Below are 26,236 nucleotides of genomic sequence, written 5' to 3' on the forward strand. Positions count from 1 at the left end.
GTTAGAGGAGTGCTTTGCAGACCCCTGTTTCATATCCCACTAGAAAGCAGAATTTGTATATTACAAAATAAGTTATTTACCTTGCCTTCTACTGGTCATGTCAAGCATATCAATAGCAGCACAGTAAGCCACACCAAAGAGCTTTATGCTCTTGATTGAAGAGCATCAAGTTTTGGCTGGGTGGAGGTGTCAGCCACAATGAATAACTTCTGGAAAATTTTCTCAAAGGGTTTGGGTTTTTTTTTTGGTAAATACCCTGATGTTTGTTTATTTAAATTTATTAGCCACCCAACTGTGTTCCTTATCTCAGTAACAGCATTCAAGTCATAGAAAGCCAAGTTGAATCTGTGTGCCTGTTTGTTCACGCAATGAACAAAAACAGCTTTGGTACTGACTCTTTCTTGTAGCCTGCAACCCCTCTTACTCCCAATGTGGAACAATCATCACATCTTTGAGGAACTTTTCCAGATTTAGTTTGCATTTTGTGCATTCAACAACACTAGTCTTGGCAGTGGGGATTACATCCAAATATTTCAGCATCACAAAACCAAGGGACTCCCCCCATATAACGTATCTGTTAAGTCCACAAAACATATGCCAAGTGACATCTCCCATCCAGAGATGTAGGTGGTCTCATCTGCAAGATTGTAAAAGCCTGCTGCAGAACTAATCTCTTCTTGGAGAATCTCTTCAACAGCCTTTCTCAACCTTTTCACCCTGGAGGAACCCTTGAAATATTTTTCAGGCCTCATAAACCCCTGCACATTCAGGCTCAAATATAGGCCAGAAGTTACAAAATTATAATATTTATTTCATGTGTAGGCCTGTCTATATGCATTAACAGTTTTCTTAACTAAAAATAAAGAATTAAATGTACCTCTTTAACATGAAACCTGGGCTTGTTTTTTGCTGCACAAATACTCAATTTTGGGCTGAACTTGAGTTTTGGAGATCTGTTGTGGGAAATGTTTGGCCTTTGCAGGTTGCATTTTTTTTTTTTTTTTTGCTATTTTGGGCTACTTTTAAGGGCGTGTACAGTTTTTGAGCAATTTATCAAACCATCATGAATGATAACTGCAAAATGCATCACAGCGACGCAGATGACTCTGGCATGCTTAGTTGGCCTCTGGCCTCCTCCCTGCACCACCAGCACCTCATTCCCCAACTCCAGCTTCTCCTTCCTCGTCCCCCCCCCCTTTCCACTTCCTCTCCCAAGGACCCCTTTGCGAAACTAGAAGGTGGCTGACGCCTTGCAACCTTCAACAACCCTCTCCTTAATATTTGGACTCCTCAATCTCTCCTGAAATTTTGGCACCTTGATGCTAAAGCCTTCAGCACCACTACCACTTTTTCATTTCCCCCGCCTGCTCCTCCCCGCTTTGTCGGTGGCTCCTGCTGCCTCTGGTGCCTGGGCCAGCCCAGTCCCAGGTCTCCTACACCCGCCCTGACACAGAGCCATGCCCAGGCTGCTGTGCCTGCAGAAAGGGAAGCAGGCACCTGCAGAAAGGCAGGTGCACACTGGCAAAGAGAGCCCTGGCACAGAGGCCCTGGCAGCGTGTCTTTCTCTTGCACTCTCTCATCACCTGGCGCTCCTCTCTCTGCTTCTTCTCACTCCTCACCTACCTGCTTGCATGTGCATGTGCAACACCCGCACCTGCCCAGGGTTCACGTGTGCGCTGTTGGGCCAACCCAGTGTTGGAGGTTGGAGGGTTTTTCTTCGGTCTCTGCTTTTTTTAAATAAATCATGATCTCCCAGGGAACCCCTAGTGACCTCTCATGGAACCCCAGGGTTTCATGGAACCCTGGATGAGAAACCCTGCTCTTTACAATTCTTTGTAAGTTCACATTACACATGGACTGATACATGACAGGCATTGCATGATGCAGTTTCCATGATTCCATATTATTTCCAGCTCTTAATGTTGACCTTAAGTGTGCCTCCAAAGTTCTCTCTCATGCTGTGTGCTATAGTACATAATATTAGTACGAATCCTAGTTTCTTATGATTGTCCAGCACCTCGTGTTTTGCAGCATTGTCAGTATGGCACACAATGGTCATTTCAGGTTGCCACCTTGTGGCAAGAACATTTGCTTCAGTGATATGTGTTCCTCTGTACCAGGCATTGGTGGTGATTCTTGGCACTTCATGAACATTGTTGTACATTGTGAATGACTTCTCTATAAAGGCATCCTTTTACCACAATGAACTGCCTGTGGCAATACTATGTAGAACTTGTAGGAAGTTCCATTGAGATATGGGGAGTAGTGACAGGATAGTTCATACAAGCAATCAAGCAGAAGTATGGCCCACTTAATCACTTTTGTAATCATTATGAAGAACATCATGCTTTCAGTTCTTAGAAAAAATGTTTGGATTGCTGCACATTAACATGCACTCCTATATCTTTTGGGTGAACAAATGAAGATCCAAAGTGTCATCACACTAGTAGAAGAGATGATGGTGCCACTGGCACTGCAGTTTTTATCCTCCTTATGTCAGGGTGCCTTCTCCAAGGGTCTTAGAGCTGCACCAGAAAAGAAATATATGCTAGTTTCTCCCTCCTCACACATTGGTCTCTCCTGAGATGTGTTTTCTTAATTGGCTTTGTTTAGTGAGGAACTTTCTGATGTTCATTTCTCCTCCTCAGGGGGAGGGGGAGGGGGAGGGAGAGGGGGGACAGAAAGTGTCAGTTCACATTGATTATTCCCCAAGCATTACTTACAGAGGCAGAACAATATTTACAGAAATACAGCTCTGGAAGATGAATGGAGAAATCCTGCATTGGCAGGCATGGGACTCAAGTAATTGAATCATAAGAACTCATGTCAGCCTTGAGCCTTAGTCTTCAACTCTGCAGTTCCATAACAAAGCAGCTCATATTTGTTGAAATTTCATGGGATTACTTCGCAGGAGGGAAACTATACAACCTGCAACTCTGTACGTATGCATTTATTTATTAAATTTATAAAGCCACCCAACTCGACTATCCAGTCAACCAAGACATGGCAAACAGAACAAATGATAGTAAAAATAATTTGCATTCTGCTTCTGCTGCCCATCCAAGAAACTTCTATCTGTTGCTGCTATTCTCTGAAAACAGAGCAATGCTCCTTTGTTGTATCTTCTTTGTAACACAAGAGCATATCCTACACAACACAGGTAATGCAAAACTAGCTGATTTTGTTAGCTCCTCCACTTCACCCAAGTATCCTGTCCTGCCTGTTTTCTGAAGTCAAGGAAAGGTAGCTTTTCCGACAGTTATGATTATTTCCAGTTCATGAGTAAGTTGGTTGAGCGATCACAACCCCATCTCTTTCACAAGCTAGTTTAAAAGATGGAGTAACGAACTAGGATTCTGATTCACAAGCTAACATAAGTAGCAATCGAAGCAAGCTCATTTTTAACCATCCCATCCCATGTGGGAGCAGAATGCCCTGAAGGCAAGCCTGTTAGGGTTACTTTAAAAGTTACGTTGTGAATAACGATCCGAATTTTCAACCGCTTCACCCACCTCCCGGTAGCAGGAGGCTGTCCTGCCTGGTTGCTGAATTCAAGGCGGGGGGGGAGGAGAAGATAGGCAGCTTTTTCAATTGTTTTCCTCCTTCCTCTTCCTCCCTTGATTATTTGGTGCACAGCTCCCCAATTTCAATTAAGGCGATCTCTGAGATTTGTTAAATAGTTTCCCCGATGCCTAAAAAAAAGACGCCGCAGCTCCCAGCATCCCACGTGGAGAGCCCATGTGACCCAACACGATGGATTTGTTTTCTTCAGCCTCGCGCCCCTTTGGAACGTTCCAACTCAATGGCACTACAGCGTAGCGGAACGGTACAGGTCGCTACTGCAATCACTTGGATCACGTGGCTGCAGAAAGGAAGCCGCCGCGTTTCACGTCACAGGGTTGCCTTCCTCAAAAGCTCTCGCGGCGAGCTAGGGGAGCGGGGTTTGGTTGTGCGAGTGGGAAGTTCTTTTCTGAACGGGCTGCGCTTGCGCAGTTCATAGCTGTCATCCGTGTGCGGAACAACAAGTCCCAGCAGAAAGGGGGGGGGGGATAGTTACAATCGTGGTCGGAAGCTCCGAGGAAGTGCGGCGACTTTTGACAACCAGAGCTCTCCGCTTGTGCCTCGAGGCGGTGGCGAGGTTAGCCTCATCACGTTCAGGTAAAATGGGCAAAGGCAATGGAGGAGGACTTACCCACTTGTCTGGAGAAGGCGGCGTTTCCCTCGGCGAGAAATAGCCCGAGGAGACAGATGGCCGGGGGCGCCCCGTGATCGATGGGGAGGCTGTGTGCGAACTCTGGCCCGGGTGGGCTCCTGAAAACAAAGTGGAAGGGAAGGACGTTGGGGTTGGCCCTCGGGGATGGAGGAGGACCTCTTGTGGGGTTGGCCTCGTGAGAAATGTTGAGGAGCAGCCGCTGAGGCAACGTGGGGAAACAATGAAGAGGCAAGGAGAGGGATGCAAGCATGGTATCCGGGGAGTAAAGGCTTTAGCTAGTTTGGTGAGGGAGACCTGTCAGGTGAGTAGGCTGGACAAGGGAGAGGCTGCCTGCGAGTGGGAAGGGCCGCTGAGGGAGGTTGAAGAGGAGTCGCGTAGGACTTCGGGGAGCAGGGTGCTCGGGCTGGCTGGGAGCGAAATGGTAGTCAACTGGTGGCCCTTCGGGGTTGAGACCAGGGGTAAAAATCCCTGCAAGGCGAGGAATATCTTTGTAAAGACAGAGTACAGGAGGCTGTTTGGTGCCCCCGTTTGTAGAATTAGCTAGGGCAGAGAAGTGCCGGTTGAGTAAGACAAAATAACTGAAACTAGGTTTCTTTCAGGTGTTTTGCATTGAGGGCTCACAAGTGAGAAATACAGTGACCCCCCCCTAACAGCCAGCCAGGCTTAAATTGCCTTTGCAGTCAAGTTTTTACCATTTTGTTTTGTAGTGTTTACTTTTGTTTCAGACTTAATTTTGTAGGGATTTCAAGGTCTGGGCATTGCTTTCACCACATTGCTTTTTCTTTTTTCTTTTTTCTTTTTTAAAAACTCCAGGTTGTCAGATGTTTCTTATATTAAATCTGTGTGTTCTGTATTTGTTTGGAAAATTCTGTGAAGTGAAAAGCTGGAGTTCATCCCTACTCTTGCTTGAAAGTATGTTGAGTTAAAAATAAAGCATCCAATGTGTAGCTATATTGGAACCTGTGGCACCACAAAGACTAAACGGATACATGATGGCATCAGTATTTGTGCATGAATCCTTTTCATTCACAAATACAGGTAGTCCCCAGTTTAAGAATATGTTCTGTTCCCAAGGTCTGTTCTTAAGTTGAATTTGAATGTAAGCTGGAACAGTATTATTGCAAAGTAGTATTGTGTAATTAACTCGAACCATTGTGTATTTAACTCGAATCACTGTGTATTTAACTTGAATTTTGCTACAATAGGCTCTGTTCTTAGCTATGGTTTGTACTTAAAATGGGAGTTCTTAACCTGGGGACTACCTGTATTCTAAATATAAGTCTTTGTCTCTTTTTGTGACCTGGAAATAAGTTTATCCAATGAGTGTGAGTTTACTTGAAGTTGTTGTTATATGATTTGCCTATAAAGAATTGTATCAGTGTTTTGGACCCTAACTCTCTGGCCTGTGATTCTCTAGTTCAGGTAATGGGATGGTAACATGCAACCACAACTGGCCACTTTTGTTAATTTCCCAGGACTCTCTCTGACTGCACTACTGAAATTTAGTAGCACAGTTGCTGAAAAAATAGTTGCAGAAAACATAAAAATGTGTGTCTAAAGCTGGTTTAATTTAAAAAAAAATGCAAAGATTTTTTTTTCTCATTCCACCAATGGAAAATGATACAAAATTGTTTTACATGAATTTTTGTTTGCATGGGTTTTTACATCATCATCAAACCCATTGCTGCTTCTCTTCCCCAAAATGTTATGTGGGCTTAAGTTATCTTGCATTGCCATAGAGGAATTTATTTAGCCTGTATCTTAAGGATTACTGCAATGTCCTTTCCAAGATTTTATATTCAAGGGTTTTTTCCCAATAGGTTTCTGAGATGTTTACTATGTTCTATTTAGCACCATTTGCTATTTTCAGTTCCTGTAACTTGGCTTGAATGCTTCTAACACTGACAGATTGTTTCCCTCTTAAATGTATTTAATATTTAACCTTTGATAGCTCTTTGATTTGTTTTATTTCCACTTAAGAATCCTGAAACATTTATAAGAATAATCCTGAATACGATATATCCCAGATCTGAATACTTTTTCCCCAGGTCAGTTTAAAACCAGCTTTATCATTTGTTAGCCTCTGAGACATATCAGTTTGATCCCCATTACAGTTCAGTGTATTTTTTCAGGCTCAGCTGTACCAAAATGCTGCCTCATTTATGTACTGAGACACCATAGATTTGCTTATTAATACTGCATCTGATAAAGTGATTGTGTACTAGAATCCACCAAATTTGAGTCCATAATAAATCTATTCATTTTTAACAAACTTTTTGTTTGGTTGTCTTAGGTTCTCTCTTTAATGAAATATGTGCAAATTGTATTACATGTTAATTACAATGAATTCAGATGTATAAATGTTTTTAAGTTCTCAAACTTAAATCTTCTCTCAGAAAAACAAACAAAAAAAGTCACCTCAGGCATGATGTAGATTATGCCTGAAATAACATTTCAGAAATTGAGCATTCCCTAAGATTGCTGATGGGTTGGCTGAGGGACAGTAAACTGAGGCTGAGTCTCAGCATGATAGACACACTCCAAGTAGGTGTTTTTTTTTTGTCTGGACATTAGAAATGTTACTGATTTGGATAGGGTGCACTTTCTCTAAAGGAATATATGTGTAATCGGGATGCTTCTAGTTTTTTTATGATCGGTAGAGACACAAGTAGACTCTGTAGCAAGGATTGCATTTTTCTGGCCAATTTATCAGTTCTGGCTGTTCCTGGACACAGATACACTGAATATAATGTTTTGTACACTGTTAACCTCAAGACTAGATAATTGCAGTGAGGTGTATGTAGGGCTATTCTTGAGGTTGTTTCTGAAGTTGCAAATCTAGAAGGAATGTCCTAGCATTACATCTGCCAGGGATTCACTATATGGCAATTTGAGACAGGATACTTTGTGCAATTCCCTTTCTCTTCAGATAGGACTTGTACTGAGCGTGACTAGTTGAAGACCTATCTGATCGCTCAAGCATTTGGTGAGCTAGGCTTTCTGATTTGATTCACTGTTGTGGTCCTATAACATAGTTCTAAAGCTTATGATTTTATGCTTTATGCTTATGATTTTAAATACATTATTTTATTTATTGAACTATTGTTTTAACTGTTTAATTTATTGACAGTAAAATTGGAATTTATTTTTAACAATGAAGTGTGGGTTAAAATTATAGAAATAATATCTAATACTCAAGTTGTAGAATGCTCATAAAAGCCTTAAAACTCTGCATAAATGTCACATACATAAATATCTGTACATTTTTAATGTAATCTACAGATCAAAACTAATACTTGGCCCTTTCATAAAACTTTTTAGCTCCCCCTCCAATCTTCTTTTGGCATATTGCCCTTTTCCTGCTAATTCACATTTTAAAAAGAAAATTGGGAGTAAACAACTATCTTTGTTGCTATGTATTGCATCATCTTTGTATATCATGCTACTGACAGAAAAATGTCAATATACAGAAGTATTCTTACCTTGAAAAGAGGTATCTTAGGGCTAATTTTGGGTGCCATTATGTCAGGATTTTCTTTCTCATGGGAAAGGATTCATCCCGTTATCTTTACAACAATAACAAATAATATTTTGACTACCGAGATCATGTGAAAAACACCTGTTATTGTGTGTTGTGTATTGTGCTATTTACTGCCACCTATTGGCGTGTGTATGCTAGTTACCCAGTGGGGGTGGCATAGAGCTATAATACAAGGAGAGAAAAATGTTCAGTCTCTCTGAGTAGTTGTTAGTTGTTTTAGTGTTAGCCACTATGTAGGTTTTATGGGCTACGTAGTTGTAACAAAGTACCAAGTAGTGTACCTCTTCTCTAAGAGTTTGTAGCTAGAGATTTTGTTAAGCTTGTGTTGCTAATAAGTCTTGGATGCTACATTTAATGAGAAGATGTGTTTTTCTCTATATTTTGTATGATATTTGCATTTTATGGAATTTTGCATTTTTATCAATAAACACCAGTTAGTATATATTTTCTGACTGGATTTCTTTGGGAAACAAGAAATGGACATTGCATTGTGTTTGCTGTCATGGCTAATATTTTCCTGGAGTTTTTGCTGCGCTCTGCACAAACAGGAATGTTTGTGATTATCACTCTGCCTGACACATTAAGGCAAGGTGAGACGTTTAGACATAACTGAAATGTGCAGTCTTCTATGAAATATAGAATTGTGCCACAGAATATACATTAATTTTTGTATATGATGTATAATTTATTCTGCTTTGGGTACCAAGTTATTGAACTCTGCAGAAATTCAGGTTTAATATTTTAAAAATGTATACCCTCAAAAATATGGTGTCCCAGGGCTGATATTGCATATATTACTGCCTGAAGCAAAGAATGGTATGCTATTTCTCCCTAGTTCCACAAACAGAAGCCTGTTGGATTGCCTATTGAATATTATTTCAAAACTGATGCTGGGAAAACTTGTTTCACGGCATTGAGGGCAATATATTAATTTAGAGGATGCAAGACAGGCTGTATGGTACATACAGCTCTATTTTCCAAAGGGTATGGTGGGGAAGAGCAGGTAGGAGTCTCTGGAAAAACAGCTTAAGGGTCTACAATTGCTGTGCTCCCATTATCTGTAGCTTGAGCAGATCATTTTGCTTAATGATGGGGCCTTGTGACATTCTAACCGTGATCTTTGTGAAATGGGGATCTTTGTCTTTGAAGGTGAAAATGGTGTTGCACTATTTTCTTAAGGGTTGTAGAAAACCTACTTCTTTATCTGATCTAGCAACCTGTGGAGCCAGGGACATGGTGAAATTATTTCTTTACTTTCTATGCTATATACAGTACTAATCTATGACTGTATGTTATTAAAACTTTGAATATAAAATTAAAAATTATAATCATTTATATTAGGCTTACCTTAACGACTGAACAACAACAACAACTGAAAGTGCATAGGGTAATATACATCATACTGTAGTCACAAAAGCATATAGTAATACAAGGAATTCTTTAAAAAGCAATAGCAAATTACAATGAACAGGTAAAACAAAGATGAACCAGTAACTAAAAATGAAACACATGTTCTTCATAAAAGGAAGAAATGGTAGGAGTGATGTTTTATAAAGTTTTACTGAAATAAGTATGTTTAATTTCCATTAAAAAACTCCAAGAGTAACTGACAGATTTTTATTTGGGAGAAATATTTTAATTGAGAGAGATCTTAACTAGAGCACTGAAAAGGTCCTGTGTCTTGTATTCGTTCATCCAATATCCTGAAACACTGCTAAGGTATTTTAATACTGCTCTTAGTTCTTGGGCAGGCCTAAAAAGTAGTCTTAAGTTGTTTGGGGTTCTAATGTAGGAATGGAAACTAAATTTGCTTGGCGGGCTGGATTCAGCCCTCTCCCTGAATCAGTTTACCCCATATAAGAGGAGGTAGTGAACAATTGAATCTCACCTCCTGTACTGAAACTTTGCCCATTCCCTCTTTAAGGAGAAGGATGAGGTATAAAGCAGAGTCAATTTTGCTTGTTTCACTTGCACCCCACCTTTTCCAGCCTAATGGATTTTTTTGAGTTTGAGGAAGTTGATAGGGTTCTCCATCTGTGGGCTGGATCCATGCTCCATCTGGCTTCTTCTGGTATCAGAGCAGGCTATATGCAGCTAGATTCAGGAGGTGATTCAGGGAGGAAGTGGTACCTTCCACACTGAATATATCATTTCTGAATACTGTATTAAACAACACCCACCAAATCCCTGATCTTGATCCCTGATTTTTGAAGAAGATTTTAGAAAAGGTAGTCGGACTCCAGCAAAAGAAAATAATTGAGGAAGCAGGTTATCTTGTCAGGATTCAAACCTGGGCAAAGGATTGAGTCACCATTGGTTGCTGTGCTGGATGGCCATTGCTAGGATCTGGAAGGAGAGAATATGCTTCTTTTGGTCCTGTCAGACTTCTCGGTGGTATCCGATACCATCACACTGGATTGCCTGAGATATTTGGAGATTAGAAATATTACTTCATGTGTGTGTGTGTGTGCGCGTGCATTCCTTCTCAAGTGGGCAATTCAAGTTGGTGACTGTGGGGGAGGAGCATCAAATAATAGTTATTCCAGTATGGAAGGGCTCACTCTTCTTCCCCATGATATTTAATATCCACATGGAATCACACAAAGAGGTAGTTTGTTTTTACCCTGTTTGGGTTCATATATTGGAGTTGTTTTTTCTCTGTTGGTTCTCCCATTGTAAACCATCCAGTGTTTTGAGTGGGTGGAATATATTATATGCATGCATGTGTGCATGTGTGGGTGAAGGAAGGAAGGAAGGAAGGAAGGAAGGAAGGAAGGAAGGAAGGAAGGAAGGACAAGTCATGATGGCCAATAATGGTAGGGACTTTGGTGGGAGAGGCCTGTTGACCACATTGGCTGGGCTTCTCTGGTAGATTGGATTAGTCCTATGAGATGGGGTATGCTGTTCTCTTTACATCTCTAAAGATTGAAAACAGCATTTTGAATTGAGCCGAGAAGCTTAAATCTGCAGCTGACAGAATATTAGAATTACTTATGAGTAGCAAATGAAAGTCTAGCTGCCACAGGTTGGAGTAGCTATGAAACTAGCAATTCTAGTTTCATAGAATCATAGAATTGAAAGGTACCTAAGAAGTCATCAAGCCCAACCCCATGCACACTGCAGGATTCACTACACCATTCCCGATAGTTTCTGGACTAGATAACTGAAACTTGTGGCCTATGGCCCATATGCAGTAATTTCCAGTGGACCCATTAAAATATTAATAAATAATCTCTCTCTGTTGGCAAAGGCTACTTTAAAGAAGTCAGCATTGTTCCCTGCCCTTTTCAGTGAGTGTGGCAAATGAGGTGCAAGCGAACCAGATAATTCTAAAAGAGACAAGGAAAAAAGAAAAGGTGGGTACTGGCTTGCTGTAATCCAGAACATTAGAAGGTGCTTCAGTCACTCTTACAGAAAGAAAACAACTGCAGATCTTGACCAAGCAGTATGGATCTTCCCTTAGGTTGAGAAAAAAATGTTTCTGTGCCTGGGCCAATCATGCTGCTAGCCAAAAATAAAGGCGCTCTAACAGTAACCCTCTTGCTTTCTTCCTGCCATCATCACAGTTTCTCTTTGCTCTCAGTAACAGCTGCCCAGGATCTACTCCCTATAGTTGACCAATGCTGGCATTGGTCCCTCAGACTCTTCGTGTGCAAAGGGGATGCCCTGCATTGGGAGGTTGTGGTAGGCTCTGTGAGCACATTGCAGGGCAGCAGCCTATGACAAGCTTTGTCAAGGGGGGAGATGCCGTTGCCTAGAGTTCCAGTGCTTTAGGGTTAGGGTTGTCAGCAGGATTTTCAGGGTCTCTTCTGCAGATTCAGTTTTTGCTATTCATAACTCTTCATACAAGCGCCATCTACAGTACACTCATGTCCAATGTCAGTAGCAGTCCCAACCATCACTGTGCCACCGTCACTGTGACCTAAATGGCTAAAATGAAATAGTAAATTTTGTTCTGTTTTGCAGTAAAATAAATGTAAAACATACAGTAATACTTCATTTTCTTCATTTTTGAGTCACTTGAAACTTCTGGATCATCTGTGAAAAGGCCTCAGGACTGGTCTTCATGTGGAGTTCATGAGAATTTGTGTTTGAGACCGCTATTCTGTACTGTTTTTAAAGGGCATTTCAAAGAGCATTTCTCATTCTGTTAGGGAAAAAAAAAAGAAAAAAAAAGGCAGCATAAGGAGATAGATTTAGAAGGGAATGAAGTTAGTAAATAGAAGTATTTAGTTAAATGAATTGACCCATGTTCATCTCAATCTATAGTCTAGGTGTTAATGGTAATTTTACAACCTTTGGCCTCTCATCTGATCCGTTATCTTTAACCTGAATTTTGGTTTATAATGAACTAAAAGAAAGATGTTAAATAAAAGACTGTTTTCTGCATGATAGATTTCATAAAGATGTAAATGTAAATAAACAGTATTTACAGGGAAAGTCTCTCTTTTAGCTATGGGATTAGCTTACCAGTTATGGAGTACATTTAAACCTACCACATCAGACTTTCCTGGGACATATGTCTCTTGGGATCTTAGATGCACAGTAATTTATCTTTAAGTCATTCTCTGAGGCAATAAGTGTCTTTCTTTCTGGTTACTAAAAACGTATTATATGGATTAAAACACAATGGTGTCTATATGGCATTATCTATATCAAGGGATTAGCCCAGTATATCAGCATGAGATAAGGATTCTAATTTAATATCCTAATATACCAGAGATTGTTTGTTATTAGTCTACATGAGGCAAACAAGCAAGAAAGGATGAGCTTCACTGGAAAGTTAAATGCCTCTTTGGACTCTACATACTTATTTTCCGTCCTATTAATCTAACATTATTTGGTCAGAATCATAGACATGAGATAAGATTGAATTATCTTCTTTCCCAAATCATACGTCATTGATCTTTCAAACATTTGTATAAATGTACATAGTTATAATTTTGCCTACATTAAGCTATATTTACATACTTTCAAAATGACATATCACTTATATTTTATCATGCTTGTATCTAAATTCTCTTTACAACTGTGACATTCTAGATAAACCCAATAAATAAAATCCACTATCTTAAATTAGTTAAGATTATTAATATTCCGTAAATATTCCAAATTCCTTAGTTTTTCATCCTTTGCCTCCCTGATTCTTTGCAAAGCTGCTTTGTATTTCCCCATCACTACAGCTACTCTTTATATTATTTCAAACAATTAATTCACATAGCAGTTCTTAATAAAACACTTTGTTAGCTGTTTCTCAAGAGCAGTTCCTAGTTTTTATTAGGCAACTATTTTTTAATACATGTCACAAGAGAAAAATATAGGCAGAAATTGATTTTATCCACAGTAAACTAAACTGCTATGAAGAATAACATACTAGAAAATGCAGTTTATATTATTTAAGGACAGACATATTGATCAGTAGTATTAGAAATTCCCTTTCCTAAAAAAAGATTGTTAATGCACAAAATACTGTTGCACCATCTGTAGACTTGTAATTATGATTGCCATTGAAAATGTTATTTGTCAAGTGGCTCTCTGGAATCTCAGGAACACAGTCCCATTTAGAGCAGTTTGCTTTCTGGTGTAGTGCTTGTAGTGTATTTAATTTAATATTAATATTGAGAGCCAGTTTGGTGTAGTGGTTAAGGCACCACCAGGCTAGAAACTGGGAGTCTCTGAGTTCTAGTCCCACCTTAGGCACGAAGCCAGCTGGACGACCTTGGGCTGTTCACACCCTCTCAGTCAGCTGTTGGAAGGAGGCAAGGGCAAACTGCTTCTGAAAAATTACCAAGAAAACTGCAGGGACTAGTTGCTAGGAGTCAACAATGACTTGAAGGCATATATATATACACGCACACACTTACACAAACATACAATTTAATATTTAATATATTTTTATATTAAATCTCTCTATATATTATATTAAAATTTATGTATGTATAATATTTGATATAACAAGCCAAACATGGACAAGACAAGAGAACCTGGAATTGATGGAATGCTACTACAACAGTAGATCTAATGAGAGGGGATATATGAAACATATGAGGGAACTACGGATGAACAGAAGACCTACATCCACACTAAGAAACAGTTAGTCAACATAGTAAAGAGGAAGCTGCTCTCACAACTTGAGACAGACCAACTACACATTACATCCCAGACTCAAGAAGACCTGGAAGAACTGGATGTGCAGCCAACATCTGAAGCTGAAATGTCACTGCTACCCCCTCCATTACAGAGCACAGCAGCTGATATGAGGCATAAGATCATGGATAAACAAGCTGTGGTCAACCCTTGAGACCAATTACCAAGGCCCAGTGGATGTACCATCAGATAGTATGCTAGAAGATGCCAGTAGAGCCCTCACAACAATTCCTACTACCAACATAACTCAAACCAATGAACTAGTATATGCTACAGCCGCTGTTATCCTGGAGATGTTTGGCTACACAATCAAGAACAGCAGTACATACCCCCCCTGGAAAATGAAGTTGGAGGCTAAGATCAAGGCAATTTGGAGAGAGGTTAGTCAGCTGGTGGAATTATAGAAGGGTGTGGAGATTAAGGATAAGATTTGGCTACTGAAAAAATACAAGGGCCTGATTCCATCTGAAGCCCTAGAGACTGCTAAACAAAGGCTCACAGCACTGGCTACCAGGCTAAGGAGATACACTACAGAAGCAGAGGCCAAGAAGATAAATGCCCTGTTCTCCAAAGAACCATCCAAAGTGTACTCCCAACTGCAGTACAACAACACAGTAACATCAGAGCCACCAACAGCAGAAACTGAACAGTGCTGGAAGAACATATGGGAGAAAGAAAAGACACATAACAGACCACAGCAATCTCCCAGAACAGGAACCAGTCACCATCACAGTAACAGACATCGAACACCAGCTCAAGAACATGAAGAGCTGGACAACACCTGGCCCACACATGATCCACATCTATTGGCTAAAGAAACTAACTGCAGCACATGAACGCCTAGCAGCACAGATGAATCAGCTGCTAGCAGCAGACTCCCACCCAGACTGGCTAACACAAGGAAGGACAGTGCTGATCATGAATGACCCCCACAAGGGAACAGCACTGTCCAAGTACCAGCCAATAACCTGCCTCCCCACAACATGGAAAGTCCTATCAGGCATCATAGCTGCCAAGCTATCTCAAATCTCTTTATATAATATATTATACTATTTATTAATTTATGTATACTATTATATTATTTATGTATAATATTTGATATATAAATATTTAATATAAAATTCTATAACTGATATTTAAAACTGTTCAAGAATAGCTCTGCATTGCATCAGTACACATGTTGGTGCTACAATAAGTTTTTAAATGCTAAACATGTTTAGGCTGTCAGAGTATCTTGGATGTAAGCTTTGATAGTTCCACTGTCAAAGTGCTGTGTAGATATGAGCTCAACTGAGGAGTAATTTGGAAACTTAATTTGTGCCTGTAGAGTCAGGTAAATATTTAAAGCTTATCGTCATTGTCATATGCTTTGGATATATTTTATCTTTCTCCTCCCCATCCCCACCCCATTTTTGTACAGTTTAGGTCATTTGGAATTAATAGTATTGTTCTATTTTACAAGCAGCTTCTCCTTCCATCAGTTTTGCTGAAAAACACAAGGGTTAGGTTTGTGAACTCTGTTAATCAAAGTGTACTTAATTTTTGATAGACAAGATTTGGTTCAATCAGTGCTTCCTTTTGTGTGCTGAATATTATGTTAGGCTACAGTTAATTCTCTTTTGTTTCCCAATATTTTGATTTTTTTCGGTGACAGTACATTTTAGTGAAGCCTGATATTTAGAGGAGGTTTCACAGTCACGTTGTTTATTTCATGTGGCTGTACTATAATTCACCAGTATATACCATAGTATGTTAAATAAATACTGTATATCTTCAAGTAACTGTTGTTTTGTTGTCAGATCTGTAGATTTAAGCTAATGATTCATATCTGGATGCTTGGAAAATGAACATTATTATGTGCAATACATAGTTTGACAGATTTGACTGCCGCAAATGTTTTGTGCTGAGAATAGATGATCCTTTTGGCTCCTCTTGTTTGGAAAAAAGTCACAGCTGTTATATTATAATTTGGACACGTGAGAGTTGGTTAATGGTGGGATGAATCCGAAGTCTTTGTTATAAGAAAGTAGCAATGTAACATTATATCCTGCTTTGCCTTGATTGAAACTAAGAGATTTAATTAAACATGGAATATGGCATATGCTTTATGTTCTGTTAGCCTAGGTGATTATTTCTACTCTAGATAGACAAGTATACTGGAAAACATTTAATTCACAGTTCATTTACCCTATTTGGACAGTTTCTCTAAGTTTTAGAATGCAAATTGAGAAATAATAAAGTCTAAACAAGGAATTATATAATAATTTAAATTGTAATTATACATCAAAGTTTAAAGATTCCATTATTAATAATTTTTGAAAGTATGGTATATATGAATTGGTCAGTCAATGTCTGTGGACATTATAAGATAAGATCTATTTTGCTTTTGCTTAGATTTTGGGATTCTAGTGCTTATTAGAACGTACAGTGGAACCTCGGGTTACGAACGCTTCTGTTAACGAACTTTTCGGGTTATGACCAGCTCCGGCCGCAAAATTTTGCTTCGGTTTGCGAACTCCGCCTCGGGGTACGAGCAGGATATGCGGCCATTTTCCCTCCCGTGACACGGTCCGCGGCCATTTTTCCACCTCTGACACCTGGTCTGCGGCTATTTTTCCGCCCCTGACACGTGGTCCGTGGCCATTTTCCGCCCCTGACACGTGGTCGTAGGGAGGGGGACTCTCCCTCCAAGCAATAGCCGCCTCCCTGTCCTCCACGCCAGAACGGATTAACGGTAATTACATTGAACCTTATGGGGAAATTTGCTTCGGGTTGCGACCAATTTGGGTTGCGGCCTGAGTCACGGAACGAATTAAGTTCGTAAACCGAGGTTCCACTGTATTTGGAACATTTTCTTTAGGGTTACAAGAGAAGTAAAGTTAATTTTCTTTTGTACAGATAAATTGCATACTGCATTCTCTCTCTATAGTGCTTCTTGAAAAGTGTTCATAAATTCAGTGGCAATGCAAAACAGACAATCAGGAGAAAACAACTGGTGTCATTGCAGATGTTGTGAATCTACTATTCCTAAAATCCCTAGCAACCATGGTCATTTGTAAGGAATGCTGAGAGCTGTAGTGCAGCAACATCTGGAGAGACACTAGCTTCCTGCCACATATATAACAAATTCACCCTAATGAATGAACCACTTGGGGTCTGATTCTTTTACCACTGAAAGTAATTAATGTATTTATAAATAAATTATAAGCAAACCATAACTATTATCCATTGTTTGGGATTTGTTAGTCTTCGGTTTATTGGTCCTAATCCATTTATTTTCAATCCCAGATTGGGTAGGGGAGGTTTCATTTGCAGCCCTACAATCCTGAAAAGATGTGGCTGTTCTCACAGCCAAGTGCCGTGTACATACCACTATGTGTTACAAAGCATTTTTCTGAACTGAATCCAAAGCATAGCACAGCACTATTTCATAATCCAATTTAATGTATCCATTGTCTTTTCAAAACAATAAGTAGAATTGAATATTACTGGCATACTCATAATAAATCGTCTAAAATTTAGGATGGCCTCACTTGGCAGCTTCATGATGGCAATAGAAAAATAAGCAGTTAAAATTCAAGATTCCACAAAAGTTAAAAAAAAAAAAAAAAAAAAGCTTTCACCTGATAACAAAGAAGATACCACTAAACCTTCCTGGGTTGCAATTCTAAAGATAAGTCAACAGAAATTAAGGCTTTTTTCTCCAGATACAATCTGCATTGCCTCTGATGCTGAGAACTAGAAGACAGCTGTTAAAAGATATAAGCACATTGTATGATTTATTGCAAAGTACCTGGGAATTTATTTAACAAAAACCAATAAATATCTATTTAAGAATAATTATTAATAGACTAGGAAAAATATAATATATTAAAATGGAGAATGTTAAAACTGCCTTGGTTAGGAAGAATAGCAGTAGTAAAAATATTTTACCAAGACCCCATTTTCTGTTTCAAATTATCCCAATAAGAATTTAAGACAAGGTACTGAATGAATGAATGGAAGACAGATACCTAACTTTATATGGACAGATTGAAGATTAAGTTTAAGACTTGAAAGAACCAGGTGGATTGGTGGTTTCAAATTTCAATCTGTACTATCAAACTAGCTATCTAACATGGATCATAGACTGGATTATATTTCCTTACTTCTACTAAGGGAGCAAGGCTTCCAGGCAGTTTGCATAAATATCTTTGGCTTGATACAGATAGAAATGCACAACCTATCAGAAATTACTCAATCATAAGCAGCATATTAAAAATATAGGATAAACATAGAAAAATAATCAGCCCAGATTTACTGTTCCATGCCTTTTTATTCCTTGCCTAAAATATATATTAATTTTCATACATATTCATACAGATGAATCTACAAAAAATTATTAGTGAAGAGATAATTCATACAGATTGCAAGAGCTAGTTCTTAAAGTTGAAATGTATTTGAGATTTTTTTTTTTTTTTTGGAATGGTCAGAATCTTCAAATAAACAATACAATTCAAATGGATTTACAAAAACAGTCTTAGCGAAAACTAGTACAAGATGTTTTACTGTTGGTAAATTACCCCAGTGCTGATTGCCAAAATAGATACCTGAATTTTTAAAACCTGTTGGAAATATAGTAATCAGGTTGGATCATATTTGGTAGCAATGTTGTAAAGCCCAACAATTCTGGGAGATGATTTATTATAGAATGAAACACATTTTAAAGATTGAATTCTCTTTCCTGTTAGCTATTTTTCTGTTAAGCAATACTAAACCTTATTTATTTATTTATATTTCAAATTTAGTCACCGCCCATCTCACTCAAAGAGCGACTCTGGGCAGTTTACAATAAAAACAAGAATAAATACTAATTAAAATGCAATAAAACAGTGTTCTTAAATAAATAATGTATTCCAAGGAATAGATGGTAAATGAAAAGTTATTAGTCTATGGGACCCTCTTCAGGGTACTAACTACCCCCAGGGTTGGTTATCCTTCCTCATGTCCCATGCAAGTTGGCAGAGCCAGGTCTTCACTCCTTTCCGGAAGGCTGGGAGAATGGGGGCCCACCTCACCTCTGAGGGGAGAATGTTCCATAGGGTGGGGGCAACAGCAGAGAAGGCTCTCTTCCTGGGCCCCCTAGTCAACATTCTTTTGTGGACAGGGTCTGTAACATTCCTTCTCTGCCTGACGGGTGGGAGAGGTCGATCTAATGGGGATGAGATACTCCCTCAGGTAATCTGGTCATATTGCCATTGGGTTACATCTGATAGATTATATTTATCTCTTAACACAGAGTATGTTAAAAATTCATGTTCATCATCTATCAGTTAGTCCAAAGTCAATATCTCCGCTTCCATCCAATTTTTCCATATCACTATCTTTTTCCAAATTTTTAAAATTGGGTTTCCCCATAACGTCAATTTGGCATGGGAAAAAGAGTCAATTTTTTTTTATTAGACATTATGTTCCATAGCTTTCTAACTGACGGAATTGTTTCCAGAGATACTAGAGTTTTGGTATATTTAGATCCTAATGCTGTCCATCTGACCAAAGGTGTTATATATGTATATTCCAAAGTTGCCCAAATTGGAAAATTAACACCGCTTGTTGGCTTCCAGTATTTAATACTTAACAATAGGTAAGCATGATGGTGTAGCTCCAGATTCGGAAGACCGAATCCTCCCTCATTAATTGATAATTGCATTTTCTGTAAAGATATTCTTAGAATTGAAGAACCCCATAGAAGTTTTCTAAACAATTTATTTTCTGAAAATATTGTCCAGATATAAAAACTGGAATTCGTCTCAGAATATAAATCTGGGAATAATATTCATTTTGAGAGCATTCACTTTTCCCCAAAGAGTGAGGTTTAATGACTCCCATCTATCGATATCTGAAGAAACCTCTCTCTATATTTTATTTATATTACTTGTTGCTAACTAAGTTATATCCTTTGTATAGATACCTAAATATTTAATAGATGTGGTACAAATATGGAATTGATATTCCTTAAATGAATGGGTAACCAAATTTTCATCTGTTGGCATCAATTCCAATTTGGACCAGTTAACAGAGTATCCTGCTATTTTACTAAAGGCATATATCCTTTGCATCAACACTGGAATAGTAGTATGAAGTTTAGAAATAAACAAAAGAATGTCATCTGCAAATAAAACCAATTTGTGTTCAACTGAGTTGTGTACTATTCCGTAGATCTCCCTGTGTCATCTAATAGTACAAGCCAAGGGTTTCATGCAAATGTTAAAAAGCAAGGGTGAAAGTGGACATTCTTATCTAGTTCCTCTAAATAGTGGAAAAGTAGGAGAAAACATACAATTAATCTTTACTTTAGATGTGGATGACTCATAAAATATCTTAATCCATTTAATAAATTCCAAAGGAAATCCAAATCTATTTAGTACAGCAAACGTATACTGTTCATGTATTTTATCAAAGGCTTTTTCAGCATCTAGTGATAAAATTACAAACCAATCTTTGTTTTTATTCAAGTCTATTAAATCTACAACTAACCTGATGTTGTCTGCTGCTTGCCTAGTTTTTATAAACCCTGCTTGATCATTCTTAATAATGAATGATATCACTTGCTGTAATATATTTGCTAATACTGCTGTTCAAATTTTTGTGTCAGCATTAATCAATGAGATTGGATGATAATTAGCACACTGAGTATGATCTTTACCTGCTTTTGGTATAACTGTAATGTAAGCCTGATTAAATGCCAGTGATAAAATTCCATTATCAAATATCTCTTCATATACCTGACAAAGTTTTGGTACCAAAAGATCTATAAATGTTTTGTACCACTTGATAGGGAACCCATCCAATCCTGGTGTTTTACCATTTGCTTTGAAATTTTAATTTTATACAGCTTGTAAATCTGTTTTCTAGTCTCTTGTGTTTTTCTATTTTTTTCTGTATTTCCTGTTGGCAGTATTTTTAAATAGCTACTAAAACAAACAAACTACTACTACTACAACAAAAAGACTTCCAGTGAAAATAAACATTCTTTCAGCTACCTTGATTCCCAAGCCAGAACTCCACCAATTTGAATTGTGAATTAAATGGAGCTCTTTATATACTGATGACATATATTTCCATCTGCTATAGCTAGGTACAGCCATATTCTATATTAGTTGAACTAGAAGTTTGCTATCTTAAGAAGTAGCCCCTTGTACAGCACATTGCTGTTACCTCCTCTGGAAATGACCAGAGCACTGATAATTATGTATGCTATATTTATCTAGAAAAAGTTGCAGCTTGTATAATTTATTCCATGCCATAGATCACAGATGGGCAGAAAAGAGCGCTGCATCTATTGGTAAATCACTGGATGATTTTCAAAAAATGCAGCAAAATGACCTCCCATTTTAATTATGTTGCTGAAGTAATCATGTATAGATTTTTGTGAAAGGATTGTAACATTCATTTAGCTTGGGTGTCCAGAACAAATAGACTTTATCTTTTGCACAAAGGTCTAGTTGCAGATCTCAGGGTTCTAATAATGAAGTAAAGCAAGTCCTAGAAACCTGAAGTATATCTGTATTTGTCATAGTTATAACTTGAGCATTCATTTTATAAGGATAAAGTGTAAGTTTATTGCCCCTGTACTGGTCTGTTAGTAATCCTAGAAACCAGTTTAATATACCTTGTAATAATGCTAAATCCCTTTATGATATTGCTTAGCACTTATACTGATGTTTAAAAGCAAAAGAGACAATATGGAACTCTGTGGTTTCTCACAAAATATAAGGAGCTGAATAGTAGTCCTATGGCTGCCTTTTCTAGAGCAACCCTCAGCACTCTTCCCCATATCCCTAGTTATGAGGAGAAAAAAATGGGAAGACAGTGGAAAACCACTGCTAAAACCACTGCTTTAGCAGCTGTCCTTTTGCCATGCCTCAAATATGAGGCCAGCAAAATTGCAGCCCTCAGATAAGGGTGGGGATAGTACCTGCTGCTATTATCAGGAATGGTAGCAGTGCTGTCCAGAAAGCTTGGAGATAAGGGCAGGGATGGTGATAGGTGGTAGGTGGTGAAGAGTCTGTACTGGGGGGAGCATTGGGGAGAGAGTTAGGTAGCAGAGAGAGGGAAGAATCCCTTTTCCTGTTCCTAGCTCCCCTGACAGTAAGCATAGAGCAAAGGGTAGGTGGAGGCTATGGAAGTCAGTATTCCTATGGAGGAAATGTTGCTCTGTTCTCTTGACAGCCAAAGGAGAAATAGCCATGGAGCCACATGCGGCCAGATGAGAGGGGGCAGTCTTGCAGCAAGCCAATTGGAGTCCTGCAGGTCAGTCATCTCCCCCAAGCCTCTTGTCCATGTGAATCAGAATCTTGGCACAGAGGAAGGTTTGTTCTGTTTTCCACAGGAAAACATTTGGGGTAAGCTGGGCCTAAAATGGACTTAAAATGGAGGCTCTGGCATGAAAATATGGTAAGTAGGCTATCTCACGACAGGGCAAGGGTTAGGGTTAGGCAAGGGGACTATGTAGACGAACTCTTAGAAATAGAAACATTCAGACATTGTAACTTCATCCCCAACCCTCAGGTTTATCAAGAAGGATAAACTGTACAGTATTATCATATATTGTTGTATTGTTTTATCAATGTTTGGATGTTCTACATTGCCTGGAGTCCTAGCTGATTGGGACTATAAATGGTACTGCAAATAAATAAATAGGATATCAGAGGCTATCAAAAGAAGTTGAGAATGAGCACAGTGTCCAACTTTTCTTTTCATTCTGTCAGCATAGTAAGCAGAGGACGAAGTTTCCATGGGCAAACAGTCTTGAAACTAGATTGCTACTTCTGTGTCTGAGTTGATTTGTGCTGCATCAAACTACTCAATATGGAAATAGATAGTATCTGGGCCAGTTATATCTTGTTTGAGAGAGTCTCTGGGAGAATCTCCATCACTGTCAGGTGTAGTGGGAGCAGAAACTACTAGGATTAAATAAGATATATCTTGAGACTTTTTGATATAAGAATGTTTTAAATATATTTTTGTTTTGTTTTTGTTTGTTAACTTTTTATAGTTAATGTAATTTTGTTTGGCTTAAACAGAGATACAAATTTATAAGATATGTATCATAAACCTATTCTCGTTATTTTTTTTTTCAGTTCCCATACCCTAGCATTTATCAAAATAGCTTTGGCATTTAAGTATATGATTTTTCTCACTGCTATGTTGAGAATGTTGAAGAAATTAGAATTAAGTAACTTTTGCTACCTGCATGTTAGATGTCAATATTTGTTTTAATCAAGTGTATTTATCAAACTAAAATAAGTATTGGAATAATTTTATATTTTTGCTGAGCATAAGTTACATTTCTGACAAATCAGAGTTAATAATTTTGACATAACTTGTCCTGTTAGCTGTTTTTGTTGAGTGTTTGTTTCATCCTATCAATTATTTTTTGCCTGTTCAGTTTTTTTAGAATTTTTTTTCCAATTTAGGAAAATGTTATGAACTCATTTTAAATTAAGTAAATGTATTTTACATATTGAATATCTGTGGAAGTTTTATTACTTATGCAGTAATACAAATGATTTATTTCTCTTTTTTTCTCTTCACCCCTTCCCTGATTCATAGGCAAAAGAAAACTGTCTGAGTTGAAATAGAAGGAAAGTATAGAATCGGCAGGTAAAAATTATAACTCCTCTACCATCTTCCTTACTTAATGTATGGATTTTTAAAATACTTTCACTTCTTAACCACAGGAATTATATAAAAATTAGTTTCACATTTGTCTGTTACTTCAATTTGTATATGAAATTATGTGTCTATTCACCTCCCCCCCCCTCCAAAAAATATGGCAAGGCTATGGCATTTCACTTGTGGAAAGTTTTTTTAAAATATTCTATAGAATACAGTCAGATAAGTTCACAAGAAAATTCTGTAAATGTAATAGCCATTGTGGAAGAATTTTTCAGAACTTCTTATTTTTTCCATATCATCCTAACACCCAAGTATAGAAGTATCTTTCAACCATTACAGGAAATAGGAAACTTGTGCATGTTTCTGTTATCCTGCCCCATTTGAAATGTAAAATTCTACATCAAATAGTGGTTGAACTGGAGGTGATCTAACATTCTTCTTTAGACTGGCTTACTGAATGTCTATTTATGTCCCAAAGTGATTGATGTACACATAGGAAATAAGTACCAAGGTCCACAGAAATGACATGCAGACTCTGTGAGACTTTGTTTAGATATTAAATCCTAGATAAATGCAGTTGCATGTATAATTGGACCGAACTGAAGGCCTAGATTGAAAATCATGGAATTAGTGGTGATTATACCTTACGCTTTTAGTCTTTTCATGCCATTAACTCCTTTTCTCTTTCAATATCTATTTTGGTTTTAATGGCCTCTTCAAGCAATAAGTATAAAAACAGAAACTTTAAGCATGTAAGTTTAAATTTAGATAAAAGCCATTTATAATATGTTTTGTTCAAATGAAGCTCATAGTAGTCAATATTTATTTCCTTACTAGCAGGTGTAACGCTGAGCAGCCATGGCTGCTCAATCATTGGACTCACCTCCAAATCCAAGCTGTAAAATTATGACATTTCAACCGACAATGGATGAATTCAGGGATTTTAACAAATACTTGGCATATATGGAATCAAAAGGTGCTCATCGTGCTGGACTAGCAAAGGTATTTTTTTTTTAAATATAGTATATGGAGGTACAATGAATATTACTACATTATTCACATCTTAAAAGCTTCTGCTAAATATTTATATAATACTATACTTACCTGGCAGTACTATTGTTTTTAGCACAATAGCTCACTACCAAAATTTTGTTATTGTATTAGGCCTAATAGCAGTGCATTAGATCAGTATTATGTGGTTGTCTAGCATATGCTGGATCCATAAAAAGCCTAGGTAATGAATCTGATTTTTAAGAAGGAATGCAGCCAGTTTCAAACGGCCCCACGAATCAGTATCAATTCCATCTTGTTTGTATTTAGTTTCTGCTTTTCTCCCATATCCATTATTTTACATCTTACCTTAGGGACCATCTTTTCCCAGTTGTTTCTACCTATCTAATCTGGTCCGGTGGGTTGGGCATGCTCTGGGTCCTGTCAGCCAAGGAATGTTAACTGGCAGGGACCAGGAGACATGGCTTTTCTGCTGTGGCGCCTGCCCTCTGGAACATCCTCCCTCCTGAGATTAGGATGGCCCTGACCTTTTTGGCTTTTCAGAAAGCCTTGAAGACCTGGCTTTATGCCCGGGCCTGGGGCCCCAAGGGTGTGAAGAGCCCCGTTTCATGGTTGTGTTGATACCAACAGTTTTTTAAAGATCTCTTGACTGCATTTATATTATATTTAATTTTTGTACTGTTTTTAATGTTGATTGTTTTTATTGTTGTTAGCTGCCCAGAGTCACTGGTCTAAGGTGGGTGGCTATATAAATTGAATGAATGAATAAATAAATCAATCAATCTTGGAAATACTTGAAGGTTCTGCTGATATTTAATCCCAAGCTCACAAGAAATGGGAAGTGTAGCTGATACCTTTTTCTTAGTAGCTGAATATAGATAAAAGATTTCAGGATACTTAGATACTTATTCTTGGGGTCAAGCAGAAATTTCTTGGTACTATTTTCTGTTAGCTTTTGGAGAGATACAAATAGAACCATTGCAAAGCAGAGTCTTCAAATCCCAGTTTTTCCAAGCGCTCCAGCAAGATACAATGAGATTCAGGAGTGTCAACAGGTTTGCATTCCCCCATTTTTTTCCCAGTATAGATCATCTATCTAAATGACCAAGACAGTCTTCATGCTCTATCTAGATCTAAACTCAGGCTGGAAAGGAGCAAGCCTAGTCATTTCATATAAGAGCTTCTGGACAGTGCTAGTTTCTTCTGCATCAGCTTGACTAAATATGAAATATTGGACACTGGTTGATGCTTGTTGAAGTCAGTTGGATACAAAGGTGATTTCTGAAATCAGGACCTCATCAATGCCTCATTTAAGGTGATGGGAAACAGCCTGCAAGAAGGAGGTATTAATCTGTCTGAACATTTGGAAGATGGAATCATACAGATAATGGCATAAACATATCTATCTTATCAACTTCTTCAGGAGACAAGCTGTAGAAATGACTGAAACAAATGTTATTAGACAATGCACTGGATACCTTAGCCCAGTACTGTTTAAAGTAATTACAATCCCAGTAATCCAGGTAATTTGAAGAATTGCCAAGCTGTTCAGAATGGAATACAAATGGAATCTGAACTTTGTCAGAACTATTAAATGTATCCAACAACCCTAAAGAGCTTCTTGGATATACTCATATCCTGTTGTATTCTGTGATTGCTGTGGC

At 38.1% G+C, this 26,236-nt stretch overlaps 2 protein-coding genes across 10 annotated transcripts in view; one reads left to right on the top strand and one right to left on the bottom strand.

The window, feature by feature from the left end:
- LOC112542914 (uncharacterized) overlaps positions 1 to 4,550 on the bottom strand; it is a 28,384-nt gene extending 23,834 nt beyond the window's left edge. For 2 of the 3 annotated variants that reach the window (XM_088129856.1, XM_088129855.1), the window contains exon 1: positions 3,513 to 3,858. The gene's annotated coding sequence lies outside the window, so the exon portion shown is untranslated. Of the gene's footprint in view, positions 1 to 3,512; positions 3,859 to 4,192 lie in introns of those variants that run through there. The other variant, XM_088129859.1, reaches the window with a different exon arrangement.
- KDM4C (lysine demethylase 4C) overlaps positions 4,016 to 26,236 on the top strand; it is a 254,503-nt gene continuing 232,282 nt past the window's right edge. For 2 of the 7 annotated variants that reach the window (XM_088129847.1, XM_088129853.1), the window contains exons 1-4: positions 4,019 to 4,158; positions 22,113 to 22,193; positions 23,496 to 23,546; positions 24,399 to 24,563. In XM_088129847.1, the coding sequence (XP_087985973.1) occupies positions 24,420 to 24,563 (144 nt within the window). In that variant the 5' untranslated portion in view covers positions 4,019 to 4,158; positions 22,113 to 22,193; positions 23,496 to 23,546; positions 24,399 to 24,419. Of the gene's footprint in view, positions 4,159 to 22,112; positions 22,194 to 23,495; positions 23,547 to 24,398; positions 24,564 to 26,236 lie in introns of all 7 variants that reach the window. The other 5 variants (XM_088129854.1, XM_088129850.1, XM_088129851.1 and 2 more) reach the window with 5 other exon arrangements.

Source organism: Python bivittatus, unplaced genomic scaffold (assembly GCF_059951505.1).
Source record: "Python bivittatus isolate LINGU-HERP-01145 unplaced genomic scaffold, Pbiv_v1 ctg000850_np1212, whole genome shotgun sequence".
In the NCBI taxonomy this organism is placed as follows: Eukaryota; Metazoa; Chordata; class Lepidosauria; order Squamata; family Pythonidae; genus Python; species Python bivittatus.